General features: G+C 40.5%; 1 protein-coding gene across 1 annotated transcript in view; it reads left to right on the forward strand.

The window, feature by feature from the left end:
- TMEM64 (transmembrane protein 64) overlaps positions 1-14,359 on the forward strand; it is a 30,694-nt gene extending 16,335 nt beyond the window's left edge. Inside the window, exons 2-3 of the mRNA XM_015406057.1 lie at positions 7,868-8,023; positions 14,189-14,359. Of these exons, the coding sequence (XP_015261543.1) occupies positions 7,868-8,023; positions 14,189-14,359 (327 nt within the window). The remainder of the gene's footprint in view (positions 1-7,867; positions 8,024-14,188) is intronic.
- Positions 14,360-22,060: the final 7,701 nt, after the last annotated feature.

Here is a 22,060-nt window from a genome sequence, read left to right on the forward strand (position 1 = left end):
AGAATGTTGGAGGCAGGACTCAGGCAAAGCAGCCAGTGGATATGGAGACCCTCTGAATGACAGATCAGAGAACGAACTGATTTTGGAGCGTGTGGAATGTTCTAGAGAAGTGCCACCACCATTCGGCTTTTATTTATATGGGAGATTATACTAGTGATGACAACCAGTGCTAACCCCTATATTTATTTACATATGACAACATTTTTGTAATAGCTGCAATAATGTTACAAAAACAGTTAAGAAGTTAGGATTAGTTTTTATGTTACAATTAATTTGAGAACTTGGTCATTATAAAAATGAAACCCTAAAGTCTGAAAAATGAATCTGGAACCAAAGAAAATTTGTCAAGGATTAGATTAGAACGTGGGTCAGAGACATTTGAGTTGTGACCTTATAGAATCAACTACTGTCTGACACCTGACTCTGTAGATTATATAGAAACAAAATATTTTTTATTAAGCTAGCTTTAAAGAGGGAAATCTCCACAGGGCGTATGCCACTTCCCCTGTGCACTTTGAAAAGTAGCTGTGTGGTATATGCTAGCAAGGGAGGAGGGGAGGGCTTGAAGAGTGGATGGTCTGCAATTTTTTTAAATGGTTTGCTAAAGTTTGAGAACTGATGTAGTCTGCAAGGAGGTGTAGTGCACAACTGCTGCAAGTAGGGGTGCAGTTAGTGAATTTTAGTTTTGTTCCATATACTTGTAGGAACACTAGTCAAGATAAGTCTTTGTGCTTTGACCTTTACAGAATGGGTTGGTAGTTATTGGGTAGAACAGTGTTTATCAGTTTCAGAGGTAGGGTCTATTTAATTATGATTCTGCTAACAAAACAATTAGCATTTTGCAAATGATTTTTTATTTTTTAAATTGGAGTAATGGTTAAGAGCAGTGGACTCTAATCTGGAGAACTGGGTTTGATTTCCCAGTCCTCCACATGCAGGTGCTGGGTGACATTGGGTCAGTCACAAGTTCTCTTAGAGCTCTCTCAGCCTTACCTACCTCACAGGGTGTATGTTGTAGAAGGTGATTGGAAGGGAAGGGAAGGTGATTGTAAACCGCTCTGAGAATCTGAGTGAAGGGCAGGGTATAAATCTTCTTCTTCTACTAAGACGACAACTTCTACTACTTACATTATTTATAGTCTCCTTTCTCACAGGGACTCAAAGTGTTTTACATATAATGAGCCAGTACAATCACAAGACTGGGACATTCAATGACCAATTCATTAGGATTGCAGAAGTCTGGAACCACCAGAAAGAACTGAAGCGTAGCATTAACTGACACATTAACTAATTTAGAGTCCAGTGCCACCTTTAAGACCAACAAAGGTTTATTCAAGGTAGGAGCTTTCCTGTGCATGCAAAGTTCAAACTTATAGCCAGAGAATGAACAGCAAAGTAACACTCAACATGATATTGCTAGATATGCAAAGTGACACTAAATAATAAGTTAAGGTTATAGGGTCAACAGTTGTAAAGCAATAAATATGGCAATCTAGTAGAAAAATGTCTAAAAGGTGTCTTTTCTAATTGTGGGAAGTGACTGGGAATCTTCATTCTCTCCTGTCAGGCATGGAGGGCACTTAACACTACCTCCCCCTCCAAAAAATGCTGTTATGTCAGCAGACATCCTAATATCCCTTGTATACATTCGGTGTTCTGATGTACTATTCATTAAAATACAGAGGATTTATAATCCTTCTTGTTGAGAATATGTATGTGAGGACTGAATAGCATATGTAATGAGATAAAAAACCAATATCCTTTTTGAGTCCTGGGGAGGTTTTTGTCCCAAGTGTTGTGATAACTTGTAATTCAGCAGTTTCCCTTTCCATCCCTTTCCATTCTGTTTCTGAAGTTCCTTTGTAATAAAACAGCTTCTTTGAGGTCACCCACTGAATGTCCTGGAAGGTTGAAGTGTTCTCCTACAGGTTTCTCAATCTTGTGATTCCTGATGTCAGATTTATGTCCATTTATCCTCTGGCGTAGGGTTTGTCCTGTTTGTCCTATGCAGAGAACTGAAGGGCACTGTTGACATTTAGTGGCATATACAATGTTAGAAGATGAGGAAGTGAATGAGCCTCTGATGGTGTAGTTGATGTTGTTAGGTCCAGTGACTGTGTTGTCCTACTTAAAACAGGCTAAACGTAGTAGTACAGACCACAGTCTTTATTCATTTCTCCGAGCAGGTTTGTAAAATCATTTTCTGCAATGCAACTGTGCAGAAAAGCCCCCTTGAATAGTTCAGTTGTACATAGTTTGTGGAAAGCCAGGAAAGTGGGACTTTCCTGACTTTCTCAGGCAGGCCATTCCACAAGGTAGGAGCCACAACAGAGACAGCACAGGTATGCATTACCGTTCTTAGGCTACCCAGGTGGGGTCAGTAAGTGCTCCTGATCAGACACAGAGACTGAGATAACTCACTAGTCAAGTAAGTTAGCCTTTATTGGCATAAAAACTCACTAGTCTTTGGTCTACCAGGAGATGCACAGTAATCCATAAAACATTATAATGTTTGAATCATTTGTGGGGTATCTTAGTTCATTCTTTTTAAATAAAAGGCTTAGCTCAGTTTTTATGATAATGGGTTCATGGTTTGAAATTACAAATATAGCTTTTAACATATTTGTATAAAATTTAGGTTTTGTTTTAAACTAGATGACATTTTAAAAAAAATTGAATATAACTGAAATGTAAGCATTTTTCTTTCTTTTAAAACAACCCCCCCCCCCCAACAGATATATTGGTCTGGAGAAGAAACTTGTTTTACTCTGCACTGGTGTGACATGGGGTGTTTCCTTGCCTTGTTCATGGGAGCCTAACAGTTTGAGTTGCATTCTCATTATGCCTTCCACTATCTGTTGCTTCCAATTTATTAAGTCTGGAGAAAAGTCTCTTAACAGGACAGGTCAAAGATTATGGAGTTTTTGGCAGCTGCAGCTGTATAACAGCTCTCCAGCAGAGATATGAGGTGTTTGACTGTCTGGGAAATGCTTAGTAGCACATATGCCAGGTCAGGATAAACTAGCTTTGGAAAATATTTCTTAGACATTTGGGCACATGTATTTTAATTTCTGTGTTAATTGGTCATCTTGTTAATTTTTGACACATTGTTTTCACTGGTCACATTGGGTGGCAACACAGGTCTTGATCTCCAGAGCAGTTCTGAAGCAGTAATTATATAATTTTAGAATATTTATGTGAAATTCATGGGCTGATGTGTGGTTTGTGGATGGCATGGGATGCAGCATGAGGGTCTGTAGTTGGAAGGGGTAATGCCCACACGGTGGAAATTTCTGTCCCATCTTGAAAAACTGAAGTTCACCTTGTAGAAGGGGAGTTTGAATCTAACAGTATTTAAAATCTATAATTAGAAACATCAGTGACTTTCCTGCATATTGCTAATTCTTTCCTGTATGTGCTCTTTCTTGTCACGTAATACGTTTAAAGCACTGTCATTGGGCACTTGATTATCCAGATCGCTCCATTAAACCCTCCCCTTCAGTCACCATACCCCTGTACACCATACCCATCCGCCTCCCCCCAATTCTTCCAGTTGTTGCCGGGCTTCTGACAGCCCAGGCTTCCAGCTGAAGTCATCCTCAGGTTCCTACTTCCCCCTCAGCCTGCCTCAAGATGTTGGGAGCCAGCTCTGCCAAAGGGCTTCTGAGCAGGTGACCACCTCATGCCCGCTTGGGGTGAAGGGGAAGGGCCACACCAGGCATTCACAGGTGGTGATAATTGGTTATGGCGGATTCCTCTGAGTAAGGGATAGGGCAGCGAAATAGGGATGCCAACCTCCAGATGTGACTTGGGGATCCCCCAGAATTACAGCTCATTTCCAACCTACAGAGATAAATTCCCCTGGAGAAAATGGCTGCTGTGGAGGTTGGACTCTATGGTATTGTACCTCACTAAGGTCCCTGTGCTCCCCAGGCTCCATCCCAAATCTCCAGGAGTTTCCCAGCCTGGATCTGGCAACCCTGCCTGCTGGTGCCCAGGAGGGACCTGGCAACCCTAAGGAGCAAGCTTGATTAACTGGCAGCTCACATTTCTCATGAGTATCAGATAACAAAGCTTGTGCTGTATTTAATTCTCAGCCAATTTTTTTTAATTTGTTCTATGCAGATAACTTCTTAGTGGTAGTCTGCAAACGTTTCAAGTTATCCGGAGGTGCTCAACTTATCCCTGTGATAGTTTCCAAGTACAATAAATTTAATGAGTGTCCTACTTAGCATATCTGGTTTCTAATTTAATTTTTAAAAAGGCAGAGAGAGATTGTAAGTTCCATCCTCCTGGCGAGGAATCTCTCCTGTGTATTCTTCCATCATGTCCTAGATTTCAACAAAAGTCATCAGATGGAACCTTGCTTTTGTATACTTGTCAATAAAAATACTCTGTCAAACTCACAAATTAAATTCGTATTTTTGGTGCATGCACTTCTGAACTGCTGTAACAAAACCTTTTTTTTAAAAAAAAATATATATATAAATCTTCATTGTTAAGTGATAGAGCCACCACTAAAGGCTGAACACCCTTAGTGGAAGTAGTAAGATATTATGGCCACAGCATAGATGGCTTTAAAAGGGGGATTAGACAGATTCATAGAGGATAGGTTTAATAGTGGCTATTAGCCATGGTGACTAAAGGGAACCTCCAGAGGCAATAAACCTCTGAATACCAATGCCAGGACGCAACATCAGGGAACATCTCAGTCTCTATGCCCTGTTGTTGGTCCTCTAGATGAACTGGTTGACCACTGTGTGAGATAGGATGCTGGACTAGACGGACCACTGGTCTGATCCAGCTGATTTCTTCTTAAGTTCTTAACAAACAGGAGCTCTTAATTTCAATTATAGATAGGTATGGAAAACAAAAGCCTCCCCCCCCAGCTGTTATGTTTATCATTCTCAGTTATTTTTAAAGCTTATAACCAGTCCTGACAAGTATGTGGCTTGAGTAGTGCTTTGCTTTGTAATTGGGTGCTCTTAACCTTAACCAGTTCTAAGTAACTTCCCAAAAATCTAATTTGTGCATAAATGCCACTTCTTAAAAATGGGTTAAATGACTGGTTAAAAATTACTTCAGTAAGTAACCTGTGTATTGAAAATAATTTCTTGTGTTTTTAATTTTTCTCCAAAGAACTAAGATCTACATATGTATAGGGATGCTATCTGGTGCACAGTCACCCAGTGGCTTTTGTGTGATTTGCACTCAGGTTTTCCTGGTCCATTCTCAATCCTCTATTAACTTTCCTGTGCTGGTTTAATATTATAAGAGTAGTGGTAGTCGTACATAAACCTGTTCAGTTTGCATCATTTATTGTGAAATGTATAATTGAGGTTAACCAATGTCATATCAGGAGGCAGAGGCATGTGTAAGGAATGGTAGATGACCATGAATCCAGGGAGCAGGAAAAGGGCAAATAGTTATGAGTTATATGAAACCTCTGTATGTGAACATCAGGGCATTTTGGAGACAATTTCTAATATATTGTTAAATATGATTGCACAGCTTGGAGCAGCTTGCATTGCTAGGGAATCTGATCTGGCTGTCATATATAATTCTACACCTACTGGAATTGCAGTAAATGGAGAGACCTGGATCCTTTCCGCACTTGGATCTCATCCATGGTTTTATCAGAGTTCAACTCGCGACACAGTACCTTGCATTTATCCCTGGTTATAACAGCATCTGTTTATCCCGGGACACGTGTGGGGTGAAACTGGGGTGACCTCAATGTAATGTGGAAACAAAAAATACCCTGAGATAATTACAGGGGTGAACTTGCGTGTAGTGTAGAATGTAAGTTCAGGGACAGGGTTGAACCAGGATTTAAGGTCTAGTGTGGAAAGGATCCTGCTTGCAGCTGTCTATACAAACAACGATAGGTTCAACAAGAATAATGAATCTGTTCTATCTTTTTATAAATCCAATGGGTGGAATTTTTTCATGTGGGTAATAACCAGCCTCTAAAATTCACTTGTACAGTTTCAATTTGTAGGTTTGAAATAAGAGGGAGTGTTAATACTTGTTTGGGTTTTTCTAGTGAGTTGGTAGTTTAGACTCTGAAGAAAGGCTTTGTGAGCATCATCCTTTTTCAGGCCAAAATCCTATGCAATTAAGTGCTTGCGGTCTTTATTACTTGTTTGTAGCTGTTGGAATTTCATCTTTTGCCTTCTTTGGCTGTGCTCCTCAATAATTCCTGTTTCAGCTGCTGCTTGTTTACTTGCTGCTGTGTACCTTTGCCAGAAAAAGGGTTTATTGCACAGCAATCCAAAATGCTTGAATATTCACTCAGTTGTATCTCAGCTTTGTATTTTAATGCTTATAAAGTATTTAAAAATGTTTAGCTATTTAAAATATGTAAAAATCTTACCCAAATGATTTATTCAGTTTATTACTCTTGTCACTGGATTACACTTCAAAATACATTTAATCACCAGAAGTTCAAATTTTGAACCCTGTGACTGTGATAGCCCTTGTTAGTTTTGATGGTGATATTGTTGAATTTATCTTTGGAATTAATGTAAATAGTACAACTTGAATTTATAACTACATAGTTTATTTCATCTTATTTTACATTTTATTGCAAGATTATCTAAGACCACCATGTTCACTTATATGTGCTATCCACACTACGTAGAATTTACAACTTGATTTTCTCTAAAATTTGCTAAAGTCTGAAGTAAGACATTTTCAGGAAATGCTGTTAAGGTGTTGTTGTTTTTTTTAAAAAAAGATACCTGATCTCGTCAGATCTCAGAAGTAAAGCAGGGTCGATCCTAATTAGTATCTGGATAGGAGAATACCAAGTGTGAAAAAATAGTCTGATAATCAGCTTAGTATTATATTAAGTTCCTGTTTGCCTGAGACCTTGACACATGGCTTATTAAAGGTCTAAATGCTCATATCGTTGTCTTTTCCTTATTAGTGATTGGATAATTTGACCCAAGAAGTTCTTATGATGCTATCTGTTTTTGTTGGGCTAGTTTGTTCTTTTTGGTGGTAGTTTAGACTCAAGCAAAGTTGTTCGATATTGCTCTTATAAAAATCTGAATTTCTTAAGAATGCTGTGTTTCCAATATACATTTCACAGAGCAGTCAGGCAGAAAAATTACAATCCCCAGTCCACCAGGTTTGGATGCAGACATAGTTCAGGGTACAGTGAGTGCAGGTGGTGTGTGTTTTTTTTAAACCAAAATTTATAACTAGGTTAATTATAAATAGAGGTTTTGTGGATTATAGGTGTATTATTTGTGTATAGCTTTGAGTAGTTCAGTAATTTAGCTTTTGTAAAATGCTAAATAATTTTAAATAAAAAATAATTTAGCTTTTGTAAATGGAAACTAATTTTCCATGCATAATACTGTAAATTGATGCATTTCTGTTTCTGGCAGGGGCATGGTTCAGTGGTTGAATATGTGCTTTGTCTGCAAAAAATCCCAGGTCCAGTCCCTGGCATCTCCAGTTAAAGGATCTCTGCTAGCAGATGCTGAGATAAACCTTTCTCTGGTTGAGACTCTGGATTGGTCTTGTTCAATATAGAGAAGTTCCATATATGCATATATAGTAGCCATTGGATGGTGGAGAAGAATGAGAAAAGGACATGGAATTCTGGAATTGGTGGAAGGATATGTGGAGTCAGGGAATGATGCTGCTGTCACAAGCCCCATTCAGCCTTTCTAGTTTTTGAACCTTTTAAATGATTCAACATGTCCTACTTGTCTGCAAAATTGTTTTTTTTCTTTTCCTCCCAGAATTACATCTTAGATTACATTATTTGAGATGATATTCTTTAGAGTAGAAAGTAATCAAACATTTTAAATGGTGCAAATCTCACTCATTTCTTTTATTTGTCTTCTCTTAGATAACAGATCTCTCACTACCTAACTATCTGATGGCTTCTTCCATTGGATTGCTTCCAACTCAGCTCTTAAACTCCTACTTGGGCACCACCTTGCGCACAATGGAGGATGTTATTGCAGAACAAAGTGTTAGTGGTTATTTCATATTTAGTTTACAGGTAAGCGGTTGGTGGTTAGGCTTCATTCAACAATTGCGACTGCTTTTTCAGAGTTTATTACGGTCTGATGTGTGTGTGTGTTTTAAACCTAGATTATTTATTTATTTATTTATTTAATTAATTTCTACCCCACCCTCCCGCCGAAGCGGCTCAGGGCAGCTTACAAGCAATTTAAAACCAACATTCAGTTAAAACCAACAATTACAAAATATAAGACATTGCAATGCATGTAACTTTAAATTTCAAGAGTATAACATGCGGCTTCAGATTTAAAGAAACAGTCTTCCAAATTGCAAAGAAAATTTGGTGAATTTGGTGAACATGATCTTGATATTTGTTATACCGATGCCAACCTCCCAGTACATGTATTACTTTGTAAATTATTACCTGCCATTATATAGTGAATGAATTTGGACATTAACATGATATCCCAAATCTTTTTATACCACTCTGCACAAGCAGGGGGATTTTTTCCCAACAGGAGGCTATGCACATATGAGCTGCAGTAATTGAACTCAACGGTTTATAAATATTCGTTATGAGCTACATTTTGTAAAAACATCAGAAATTACTTTAGGATGCCCTGGAAGATTGTATTCTGTCATTTTGTCATTAATTCCAAAACTTTCCTCCAAACTTTTTCTGTTATTGGACATTGCCAGAATATATGCATAGGATTTTCTGCAGACCTCTTGTAGTGCCAAAATTAGTATTTGCATGAAAGTTTACCCTTAAATCTGATGATGACATATTTAGAGTGCATTTTAGATCAAATCTACTTCTGTTAATATGATTGTTGCAAAATCTCTATTCCATTTTCTCTGAAAACTACAAATTTGTTTTCCAGAGTCAGGGATTTATGTAACTCTCAGTCTTTTTGTTGTACCAAAAATTCAATGTTTAATTTATTCCTCATTGGTTGATATTTTTCCAGCAGTGCCATTAGAACACAAGTTAGAGCCTGCTGGATTAGACTGCTGATCCATCCAGTCCAGTTTACTGTTTCAAACAGCCCTGGAGAGTGAAACATATAGGTCAAAGTCCTCCCCTGCTGTTCCCTCCTGGCACTTGTATTCAGAGGTTTGCTGCCTCTATAGATGGTGGCTAGTAACCATTGATGCATCACCAAACTAAACAAGGGCTGCGGTCACACACACTAAACAATCCACTTTCAATCCACCTTCAATGCACTTTCAAAGTGGATTTTGCCAGTTCACACAGTAAAAATCCAGTTGGAAAGTGGATTGAAAGTGGATTCTTTAGTGTGTGTGACCGCAGCCAAGATGGAGAATTCATGGCTGCCCTGAGTTTGCTCTTGCAATTTTAAAGTTATTCTCTCCCCCCCCTTTTTTTTTAAATCCCCGGAGGGATATATTTTATTTTGCAAATACTGCAAAAACTACAAAGAAATATTAGGGAAGGGACTACAACTAAGGATAAAGGAAAGCAAACCACACTAAACCAAAACCCCAAGAGGAGGAGATCTTTTCACTGTTAGTAAAAATGTTAGTACTATAGCACAATATACTTGTAGAGTTCTTGCTTATAACAATTCACTATTTATATGTTATTTTGTTAGTTGTTATGAGAGAAGTCTCTGATCATCTTCTTATTCTTCGCTTCAAAAGGCCATTTTCCAAGTCCTTCTGCTTTTACTTCAGCTTTCTGTCTCTAAAATCATATACCACTCTGGCAGGTCCTGCACCCTTTTCTGCCGCAGAATCCTCTTAGATCGGATCATTGATCTTGAAGATGGCATCCTCCAGGATCGCCCACCTATACGAAATTCCATTAGTTTGAAGAAAAGAAATTAAGTCCTTATAGTTTTTCCTCTTTTGACGAATTTCAAATGGAATGTCTTTTAAAGTTTTAATGATTAAATTTCCCATTTTCAGTGGAGTTGCTAATGTCGCCTTTTAAATAGCATCTCTGGTCTGTCTTCTTGAGAATCTGACCACAATTTCTCCAGGAAGGCTATTTTTTTAAATATAATTGGAGTAAGCCCTATAAGCCTTCTCCATCTCTTTTACCAGTTCATCCGCTGTTAAGCCTATTGCTGGAGCGATGATCTCGCTAAGTATCTTCCTCAGATCCTCCTTCTCTGCCTCAGGAACTCCCTGGAATTTGAGAATCATGTTGGCTTTTTCCATCTGCAGCTGTAACAAACAGTTTTCTTGTAGATTTTGCTTTGTTTCCACTTCTCCCATCGTTTTCTTCATTTTCTTCCTTGTGGTGTCCAACTCCTTAATTTTCCCAGGTGCCTGCTCCACCTTCTTCTCCGTTTCTTTCAGTTGGAGCTGCTGAGATGCAAAGTTTTTATTCATTACAGTCAGTTGCTGGTTAATACCATCGAGTTGCTCCATCACTGGCTTGAGCATATCCGCTAGCATTTTCATGACGTCTGCTCTGGCTGCCAGGCGGTTTCATTTTCAGCTTTCTTTGCACAGCCGCCATTTTTTATGATTTGTTTACAGTTTCTGCCGCTTCCCTCTGACTCTAAAGATCGCTCCCACATTGTCAGCAATCAAGTAAGCCTCTCAAAACACACTCGCTGTTTTTCCTCCCCCTTCCCCCTTTGTCTCGCTTATCAGTCTTTTCGCATAAAAGGCATCCCTCTTTGAGATCCACTTTCCCATGGTGTGTGTGTGGGGGTAATTTGCTTTTTATAGTCGTCCGCTTAGTTTGAACTCACGTTAATTGTCGGTCAGTTTCTCTGACCTCGCTTGCTTCAACGCTGTTCCGCTCAATCTCCAGCGCTTGTCCCAGTCAAACCAGCTTGTACCTGAAGGCCACGCAGCGGCTGGACTGTCAGGGCGGAGGGGAGCCTCAATTCTCCGGCTTTACGCCATCGAAGAGGCTACCCCTCAAAAGCCCTCTGGCCTGGAGCCTATCCCAAAGGTGTGCGGATTGTTCCCCCACGGTCCTGGGAGAATGTCCGCCATCGCTGCGCCATAAACTGGAAGTCACAATTTTAAAGAGATTCTTAAATGCCGCAAGGCCATTCTTTTTCAAGTGCTCCTACAGATCTTTTAACACTTGAAGTGCTTCTACAGGTCTTTTAACACTTTAACTCCTACAGGTCTTTTAGCACTTGAGAAGGCATGGGGTGGTGGTGGTGGGGAAGAGTTCTCTACCACTTTAAAATGGCAACGGCAAACTTTTGGCAGCCGTTAGTTCTCTGTCACATTTAGTTTGGCCTTTTGTAACTCTGCTTCCTGTTGGGACCTGTATCTCTTTTAGGCAATAGCAGGTCCTCAGAACGCTCAGCAAGAGTGAGAGCTTCTCCTACTAGGACCATGTGCTTGTAGCAAACTGCAGCAACATAGCTAAAACTCAAGCAGTTGCTCAGCTACACAGCCCTAATCAAAAAGATGCTCCCTCCCGCCTTGCCTCTTGCACAAGTTCCATGTTTTACTCCCTCTGTTGTTGGCTCTGTTCACATGCCGTGCTCAACATCCTAATTTGAAAATATTGAAATAGAGGTGTTTTAGACATTTCCATTGCTTCTGTCACTTGTGTAAGAGTTAAGACTAAGGAAGAACCCTTTCCCCCCACAGTTACTAGTGTCTCTCACAAAAGTCAGCTCTTAAGGCTATTTCTTCATGATAGAATATTGAAGATAAAGTGGATAGTATCAATTTCCCAGTGATACTCTTGATTTCTACTTCTACCAGGGTAAGAGAGAACAGAACACTGATGGAATTCATTTTTTTCCCTTCCGTCCCCTTTCCTGAAACCAAATAAGTTTGCTTAAGATCTGGCCTAGGATCTTCTGTAATCTTGACAGATGTTTGTTTTCATTTTCCCAGTCCTTTCACCTGACAACTCAGAGCCCAAAGCAGATAACAAAATACTACACACGCACCTGCCATACTTCACTATTCAGGTTTGAACCTATATAAGCAACTTTCAGCCCACAACCTCAATGGTTGGTGCTATAGGACAATTACACAACAACAGTAGACTGCTGAGGTTCATGAGTAGATAGGCAAGAAGCAACTTATTTTAGGCCTGACATTCAGGCCTCACCTTGTGTTAAACTAATCACATGCTGACAGGAATACCAAGTAGTACAGTGCCATTGGGTTGTCTTACCATAATGTTATTAGATCTGCCTTCTCTGGTTCTGTTGGTAAGATTTCAGTCAAAAGAACAAATTGTACTAAGACAAGTGTTACCTGTCAGCTTTAGATAACAGATGCAAGTCTGTTGAAAGTGGCATTGGAAGAGTTTTGTTTAGCTAGAACTTTGATTTAAAACACTTTTGATACCCTTTCATTTGCTGTTTTTGACTCTGGTTGTGAAAACAGTAATTAAGAAGTAAATAAGATAGGGGCTGTGATGGCTCAGAGGTTAAGACGCTGAGCTGTAGATGGGAAGGTCTGTGGTTCAGCAGTTCGAGGCCCGAGTGTCGCGTGATGGAGTGAGCTCCCATCTCTGGCCCCAACTCCTGCCAATCTAGCAGTTCAAAAGCAAAAAATTGCAAGTAGATAAATAGGTGCTGCTTCAGTGGGAAGGTAACAGCGTTCCACGCGCCCCAGCATCTAATCATGCCAGCCACATGATCACAGAAATGTCTTCAGACAGCACTGGCTCTTTGGCTTGGAAATGGAGATGAGCACTGCCCCCTAGAGTCGGATTCGACTAGAGCCTTGAGTGTCAAGCTGCTCCAGTCTGATTGGTTAGCATCAGCTGAGCAGAGAAAGACTCGAGAGCTGCATGCTGAGGAGACAGTCAGAGTTCTGCCTTGACAGAGTTGAGTCTGATTTCAGCCCTAGCAGAGAGCAGTAACACAGATGGAGAACTGGGAGAAAGTTGGCAAGGAAGTTTGGGAAGTAGGCGAAGACTCCCATTCGGGCCAAAGAAAGGGGATAGATCTAGTGAGAGGAAGAGAAGAAGAGATTGGATTTATACCCCGCCCTTCACTCGGAGTCTCCGAGCGGCTTACAACCCCCTTTCCCTTCTCCTTCCCACAACAGACACCCTGTGAGGTAGGCAAGGCTGAGAGAGCTCTGACAGAAACTGCTCTTTTCAAGAACACCTGTGACAGAACTGTGGCTTGCCCAAGGTCATCCAGCAGCTGTGAGTGGAGGAGTGGGGAATCAAACCCAGTTCTCCCAGATTAGAGTCCGCACACTTAACCACTACACCAAACACAAACCACTACTCCCTGCCCAGTCAAACATGGAGTTAACTCTGAAGAGTGCAGAGATCCCTGGTCTGGTTAGAAACTGCCTTTAGAGACCTTAAGAGTCAGTTAAAAACTCATGACAAGTACTGGTGTCTCAAGAGAAGGGGTTTGTGTACAATAAAGAGTGTACCAGCCTTCTGGAAACCAAAAGAGTCAGAGAATACTCAAAGAAAGTGAGCTGGAGTATTTGGAAAACACTGGAACCAAAAGCCTCTAAGCATTAAGTCACTGTGAAAAGCTTAAGAAACTCTCAGTAGCCTGAAACATAAGAACTAAAGTCTGTGCATGTACTGCTTTTACCTCAGAAATTCCAGTCCCTCATTTTACCTGACCTTTCTCCTCTGTGTTAAAATATTTTGTTATTTTTGAATTTCAGAACACCTTGAGTGCCATTTAAGTTGTTTAAGTGGGCTTCTGGTTCTTCCCTCAGTTTCTTGGGGCCAAAATATCATACTGTGACAGGGTGGGACAGTCAGAGTTCATCAGCAAAGAAGAAAACACATTACTAGGGCGGCTCAGTCAGTAAAGGGAAGGAAAAATGGAGGGAAAATCTTGCCTCTGGGGGAGAGAAGTGAATGTGGCAATGATATGTACCCCTTCATCTAACTTGAAACCCTTCTGTTAGTTTTACTTAATTTGCTTTTTAGAGATTGTTGTGGCTCTTAACATCACACAGCATTTGCATTTGTTTCAGACTTTATTGAAGTCATGCATGCAATTAGATTCACACAACATTATAAACAGGTGCAAAGAGTAGGAGAGACCACTGTACAGTCCCAGATGTTTTGTAGTTTTCCTCCTGGCCATTGTGCGGGCTTGTATTCTCTTTAATATATGTTTATGTAGTCACCACTAAAGTGACCTAGAAAAGCTGTTTAGTAACTTATCCTTTTTCCTTCTACATGAAATATTTTTCTTGCTTTCATCACTACAGTTGAAAGTATTGCATATTACAACTTCTGTTTTGTCCGCAGATTCTAATAAGTATAGGCCTCATGTTTTATGTTGTCCACCGAGCTCAAGTGGAGCTGAATGCAGCCATTGTTGCATGTGAAATGGAAATGAAGACATCGCTTGTTCAAAGCAGTCATTCAAGCAACAGCAGTTCAGAGAGCTCGCAAGGTGAATGCAAGTCTTTGTTCTGACCTGGCAGTACCAAAAGGGCTCTTCCATTATAATCCCATATCTAGTTAATACTAAAATGTTTTTTGGGGCGCACAGGTCAGCTTCACTTTTATGTGCATGATAAGACTTACAATAAAGGAGGAATTAAATCTCTCTCTGAGAGTACTACGGTACTAACGCATCACGTGGCCTTTATTTTATATGGAAAGCCATTTGGTTTTTCTTTAACGAAAGCTTTAAAAATCAACACAATTCCCTCCTAATATACTTTCCTCCAACCATCAAATGATGTTCTTCTGGTAGACCTTTTGTGCAGTACTTTGATATTTTACCAATGGAGTGCTGTGAAGATTGTACTAGTCCCTTTCTTCTTTGCATTTGTTTCAACACTTGCAAAAACTTGGAAAGTCAGAGGTTTTCCATCAAGAAAATAAATGAATGGAAAAGGGCAGAGGTGTCATAGAGGCTCAGGAATCTGTAAACATTTTAAAAAGAATATATTTCATATGATATAGCGATCCTTCTGCAGAGTCTGAGATGCTTCTTTGTGGGTTTACCTGGACTGGAATACACCTACCTGTGCTTGTGTGTTGGTACCATAATTCTTTACAGATGCATATTTGTATTCCTGAATTATGTACTCACAAAAAATGTTTCACAGCAGTTGGAACCAGCACAAAAACTACTTTGAACTGAAATCTTATTTTTGTCTGAAATCTTAGTTTGTTCAGAACAATAAAGTACACTTCTGGCTCTTAACAGTTTTGTGTTATCTGCTGCTTTTTTTTCAGTACCACCTTCTTTTTGTAAGACTATAATCAGTTAATAATAAAAAGATTTTTGAGGAGCATAGGTCAGCTTCACTTTGTTAATGATCTACTATCACTGGGCTCCTATTTGTTTGTTTTTAACCAGTGACTAACTGTAGAAGACATGAGTCACAAACCAGGAAAGTTAGTCCACGGACAGGTTGCAGTGGACATGGGCTGTGAACAAAATACATTAGTTATATCTTATGACAGTGCTTATTCATCAGGGACCTTAGTCCTGGTAACATTTCTTGAAGCCCTATTTATGTAATTGGTACTATTTGCAAATAATGGTTTCCAGGAGTTTAGTTCTACACTTGCATTGCTTTGGCTCTTTGAAAATGAAGGGGTATGGTTACTATTTAAGGGCACTATCTGACAGAGAACAATGGCTGATCTCTGCCAGCAAGACTTCTGTCTTCAAAGTAAATGCAGTCAGCAAAGTAACCTGGATCTTATCCCATTTGAAGTTTCCTGAATATGTGTGCTTTGTAAACAGTGAGGAACCCTTCACAATGGAGTATTTTGAAGTTATTTTAGTTCCCCCATGTTTTGTAAATAGCAGCTTTACTGTGAGTATGTTTCTCAGGACAATTCCTAAAAGTTTTACATTTTGAGTGATAGCATGTACGTCAAGGAAAACATGCATTAACATTTTTGTACCTTGCTAATAATTTTCTACAGAGCGCACCAACTGTATAACAAAATGGATTGATATATGCTGGAAACTACCACGGAGGAGGCCAAAATATGCTGTGGTTGATAACAAGTATGGCCTCACTTCTGCAATAATAACTGACGTTATTAAGTCACAGTGCTATTCTAAGCAGAGTTATACCTTTCTAAGTCAGTAAGCTTTATTTGTAACAATGTCTTCATTGTTCTCAAAGAATAACTTTAAATTCTTGGTTTCTATGAAATGATGTTTCATCTGTAAAAAAGGAAGATGTTCCTGTTGAATGGGGATGGAAGCAAAGGGGAAGAAAGGGTGGTTGGTTCAGAAGGCATCCAAGTGAAATCTGTTTCACTGAAATATTCTCCTCTACGCACACGTACATTGCACTACATACCTGACTTGTAGGCTGTTTGGCCATGGGATTTGATGCTAGCAAATATAGGTGGACTGCCCAGCTATTGGTTCTTAAGCCTGGCTAAATTGTACTACTATGGTCAGGGTATACAGGGTTGACCTGGTGTCCTAAAATCATACTAATAGAAGATGTAATTGGTCTTCAACTCAATCACCTTGTACCCTTAAACACTTGTTTTACAGTCTTCAGGACAGACTACTGTTGGTGTTTGGATGTTGGCTTAGGTAATATGCTTATTTATTATTCTGCATATACTTGTACCTCAAACAAAGTCTCTAGCCCTTTTCATTGCAGAGCTGCAACATAAGTGCAGGAGACATACCTTTAAAAAAAATGAAAGCTGTGAATCCAGAAAAACTAGTGGATGGTGGCAATAAATTCCTATAATGCTATGGTGATATGTCAATTTCTGATTGTGAGAACCTGAAACGCACATGGAAGTTGGGGTAACTGAAGCAAGGAAAATACAGTGAAAACTGGATAGAAGAACATTTGAATTAGGTGGCTGCAACCTACAGGTGTGACTATAAAAAGTGAGATGCATAGTGTGAAAGACTGGGATGGGGAAAGCTCATATTGTTCCTTCTCTTGAGGTTTCAAGCTGCAGATGTGTATAGATGATCCATTGGTGGGTATCCTAATTTTTCTTTATATCTCTGCAAGTTTTCATATCTGGTTCTGATGTGTCAGAATACAAAGATTTTCTTTTTTGCAGTGAACTCTGCAAATTAGGTCTTGTAAACTGAGCCTGGAAGGAATCACGTGCAGGTGTTGGGAACTTCAAAATCTCTCACACACACACACAGTCTTTAGGTTTTTATAAGTTCTTTGGGAATTTGGGCAGACTGATTTCCCACCCTCTTTCTGTTTGTTTGTTTTTCTTCCTTTTGACAGTTACTTCCACTTGCTTGCATAATTCTGCCCCAGTGGAGCATTTTCAGCCCTTATCAGGCTGTTGCTTTCCTTCTTTGTCCGTGGGTTGCTTTTTTGGGTTACTTCCATCAAGGGCCCTTATTAGATATAGTGGTTAACTAGATAAGCATAAGATGAATGCCATACAGAAGGATGATGGGAAGGGTTACAGTGGATTCTGCTTAAGGTAGTTGGTGGTAGAAAGTGCCATAAAATTGGAGCCAACTTATAGCAACCCTGTAGGGTTTTCAAGGCAAGAGCTGAATAGAGGTGGTTTGCCATTGCCTGCCTCTGCATGACAACCCCGGACATCCTAGGTGGTCTCCCATCTAAATACTAACCAGAGCTGGCCCTGCTTTGCTTCTGCGATCTGACAAGATTGGGCTAGCCTACCCAAGTATTATGCATTGTGAGCAAGTTAATACATAAAGACAACCCAACAATGATTGCTACATATAGTCACAAATGGCTCTGCTGCTGAATTCATGGCTAGGTGAATTGGTGTTTTCACATACAGGGGCTTCTGTTATGAAGTCATTCTGTTATTCACATTGACCGCAGCACTTTTTTGAGCTGCTGCTACTGTGGATTGTGTAAGGAAAGGCCAAGTCATTCAAACTGAATCCCAGCCCCCAATGTGGAAATGTGTGACCACTTTTTCATTTGTATAGCTCCTTGCCATAGTGTGAAGGTCTTTTTCCTTAGGAGAGGGTGGTGTACCTTTCTGCTGTAACATCCTAGCTCATGATGCGGTACCAGTGCATTTTTTCCTAGATGTTTGTTTAGGAAGTCTTAAGGACTGTGATACCAGTACTTGTGTCCCTCTCTTATTTTCTCTTTTCATGTTCTGTTGTTATGTGGGGCAGCCTTTCTTTGAAACATATTTTATAAATTTTAACTGTTGACATAGATAATTCTCTTTAGACTCTTTAGCTGGACTTCGCCCTAGTCCTCTTGGCTAGGGTGTTAGGGGCTGTGACTGACTGGAGACGGGAGTCCTGTTTCTGACTTGTGTGAGGATGGGTGCGGGAATCTGACTCCCAGCCCTTGGTCGGGCACCATTGACACCGGCACCAATGGTGAGGAGTTTGGGAGTGATCCTGGATGCTTCCTTTACTTTGGAGGCCCAGGTCACCAATGTTGCCAGATCAGCCTTTTACCATCTTCTGCTGGTCAGGCAGCTGGTTCTCTACCTTTCCTCCCATGACCTAGTGACAGTAATGCACACAGTGGTCACTTCCAGGTTTGATTACTGCAACTTGCTCTACGTGGGCCTACCCTTAAGCCTGATCCAGAAGTTTCAGCTGGTACAAAATGCAGCGGCATGCCTGCTGACCGGGACATCTCTGTGGGTGCACATTCAGTCAGTGCTGTGCCAACTGCATTGGTGGCCGGTTGAGTACCGAGTCAGGTTTAAGGTTATGGTATTAACCTTTAAGGTCCTATGCAGTCAGGGGCCAGCATATACCCATGGGACCATCTCTCCCTGTATGTGTCCCGAAGAGCCTTTTTGGCTCTGGCCCCAGCCTGGTGAAATATGCTCCCGATTGAGATCCGGGCCCTGCGTGATTTGTTACAGTTCGGCAGGGCCTGTAAGATGGAGCTGTTCTGCCAGGCCTTTGGTTGAGGCAGCGGGCATCAAATAACATCAGCCTCCCCTGCTTCAAGCGCTCCATGGCGCCCATGATGTAAATGGTGGTTGATTTAATTCCATCAGAGTTATCCACCACCTTTCCTGGCATGAGCTTAGCATACACTGGAATTTAACTAACTGCTGAGCTGCCATTAGGTATAGGTACATTTTGAATTACTTTCCTAAAATTTTAATCTTGTTGCAATGAATGTCTTAATGTACTATTGTTTTATGGAATTGTTTATAGTTTTATGACATGATGTAACTGTAAACCGCCCTGAGCCTGTTTGCGGGGTTGGGCAGGATACAAATAGCAAAAATAAATAAATAAAAACCTGCCCCTCTTGGGCCTCAACACATGAGCAGGGTTTTTCAGAACTTCCTCTCTTTCCAGCCTGTGTAAGCCACTCTGCATGTATTTTTATTGCCGTGAAAACTTTGTTACGTTATGGTTCTAGATCTGTAATGAGTGCTTAAGACCTGTAAGTTTTAACACATGACGTCTGATATCATGTGTGAATTTAACAACAAATACACCATGAATGCCACATTCTTTATATTTTGCTTTTTTCTTACAAAATATTTATTTTAAAACATAAGAAAGGGAAATTGTTTACATTCTATTATGATTAATAAAACAAGATGTATGTTACATGAATTTGTTTGATTTCACAGGGTTTACAGCTTTATTCACATTTCATTGCTCCTGTAAGAAATGCCTTGCTGGTTGAAATCAGGGTTTCATCTGGTACCACATTCTGTTTTCAATGGTCGTGCTAGCCAGATGCCATGAAAAGCTCATAGGCAGGGCTATGTGCCATTACATCTGACAATCAGAGGTACACTGTCTCAAAGCATAGAGGCTTTAGTAGGCTTAGTCAGCATAATAGCTACTGATAGAACCATTCTGTGAATTGTCCGTCATTCACATGCTAGGGGCACTCATGTTTTGTTAAGTGGAATTATGTATTGGTAATTATTTTGATTTTCTTCTGCCTGCTCCACAATCAGTTTATGTGGTGATTCTTGTTAAACAAGGATGGGGAAAAATGCCACTATTTACTCCCTCCTCACCATTCTTAAACATTTCCCCTTCCTTGCAATTCTGTGGTCTATTAAATATACTTAGGAGTACAGAACAGTATGAAGGTAGAGCAAACTGTGCAAAATTCACTTTACATGCTTTCATTATCAAACCCCCTGTGGAAAAACAGCCTAAAATCCTGTGTATGTATATAAAATGTATAAATAATGGTTTTGCATTGAAAGGATAATGCTTAAGAGTAAGAATTGGTGCAGTTATGAAACAAAAGTCGGATGATTTTGCTTTCAGGACTGATTTTTAAGACTATTGTAAGCCTCTTGGCAGCTTTGCCATGTATGGAAACAGCATCACGGTTCCTGTAACTAGGTTTATCAACTTCCAGGTGGGACCTGGAGATTTATCAGAATTACGAAGAGGGTATACCACAGAGTCTAGGAGAAACAGAACTCCTAGAGTGACAGCATACCTGTGTAGCTCCCCTCCAACTAGGATGCCCCTCCCCCAGGCATTGCCCTCAGATTTCAAGAATTTCCCATGCCAGAGTTGGAAGCCCTACTTATTGTTGTGGATGAGTGCAGGAAAAACTGTTTAATCTTAAGAGCTGACATTTATGGAGATGAACCAGTTTGGGGGGGGGGGAAGCTAGGCTGGGAAGATCTTGTCAGTACATGTTTTTGCATCCTGGGGTGAAAATAATCCATCTGATGTGAGTAGCATCAGCCTATTGGCCATGATGTTTGGGGGCTCCCAGAACCAGAATTTCAGAGCCAGATGGGCCCAGCACCTCCAATGCATGTGGTGAAGGGAGACTGAAAAGGAGCTGTTTCTCTGTGTGAGACAGCTGGGAAGCATCCCCTATTCATACACCCGTTTGCTCCATCCCATGGTGGCAGGGGGTTGGGGGGACAAATGCCAGAGGTAACTATTTTTCCGGTTAGGTTAGAAATCTTTCTCTGCCTTGTTTCTTAGACCCTGCACCCAAATTCTGTAGCCTCCCTCTCACTCTGATGCCCCCTTCCCCATGTTCACTGCTGTCCCAATCCTAACTGCCCCCCACATGTGTGAGGGGTGAGGAGAACCCACAGTGCTTACCCAACTGTTACTCTGGTTGTGCACTCTATACCCAATCTGTGTACATTATAATTTGTGAATTACAGTTCAGAGGTAACAACAATGTCCAGCTGTTGTAGCAAAAACAATGTAGAGTCCTCTGACATCTTAAATGCCATCAACTTCATTGTGGCATATGCTTTTGTGAAGATGCTGATGTATGATTCTCCTGGTTTGAAAAGGTACAAATGTCTCTGCTTCACTTTAAGCAGTTTGGTGTAGTGGTTAAGTGCGCGGACTCTAATCTAGGAAAACCGGGTTTGATTCCCCACTCCTCCACTTGTACCTGCTGATGTGACCTTGGGTCAGTCACAAGCTCTGGCACAGTTGTTCCTGAAAGAGCAGTTTGTGTCAGAGTTCTCTCAGCCCCACCCACCTCACAGGGTGTCTGTTGTGGGGAGGGGAAGGGAAAGGAGTTTGTAAGCCGCTCTGAGACTCCAAGTGAAGGGCGGGGTATAAATCCAATCTCTTCTTCTCTCTTCTTCTTGAAGGGCTATTTGTAATATAACACTTTTTCGTCATGGAAGAAAGCCTACATGAAAAACATTGCTTCACAGTGCTAATGTCCATGTTGATTTACATTGTGATAAAACATGATGACATAGCAATTCTTCATGAATAAGCCAATAAGATACAAGTGTAGGGCACACAGGGTGTTGCATTCTGGAAGTATGAACTAAGGAGGTTTATTGATAAATATTTATTTTTCCTAAGAATTCTGGGTTTCCTCAGCAGCTTATCAGGGCTTTGTAACAAGATCACTAATTGAAGATATGGTGCTAGAAAGGCCACTTTTCTACCCTTCCCAGTGTTCTCTTGCAATTCACAGCCACAGGTGAGTGTAGGGTGCGTTCTAAATTGTACTCTCAGGTAGGCCTGCTAGTCTTGCCATACTGCCCAGCACAAACCAAGTATGTATCGTGCAGATTTTCCGTAGCAAGGTGGGAATCTGCTGGTTGGCCTGCATACACTTTTCTCAGCCACTAATAGATGTGGAAATGTTCGCTGAAGACAGGGAATTTTCTCTGAGGACTGAAAATGTTCTCTGAGGACAGGAAATTTGGAAGCTACTGTGCTAGATTCCAGCCATTACCCCCTCTGTCCTAAATTTATTTCCCCGA

Source organism: Gekko japonicus, unplaced genomic scaffold (genome assembly GCF_001447785.1).
Source record: "Gekko japonicus isolate JY-2015 unplaced genomic scaffold, Gekko_japonicus_V1.1 scaffold531, whole genome shotgun sequence".
NCBI classification, from domain to species: Eukaryota; Metazoa; Chordata; class Lepidosauria; order Squamata; family Gekkonidae; genus Gekko; species Gekko japonicus.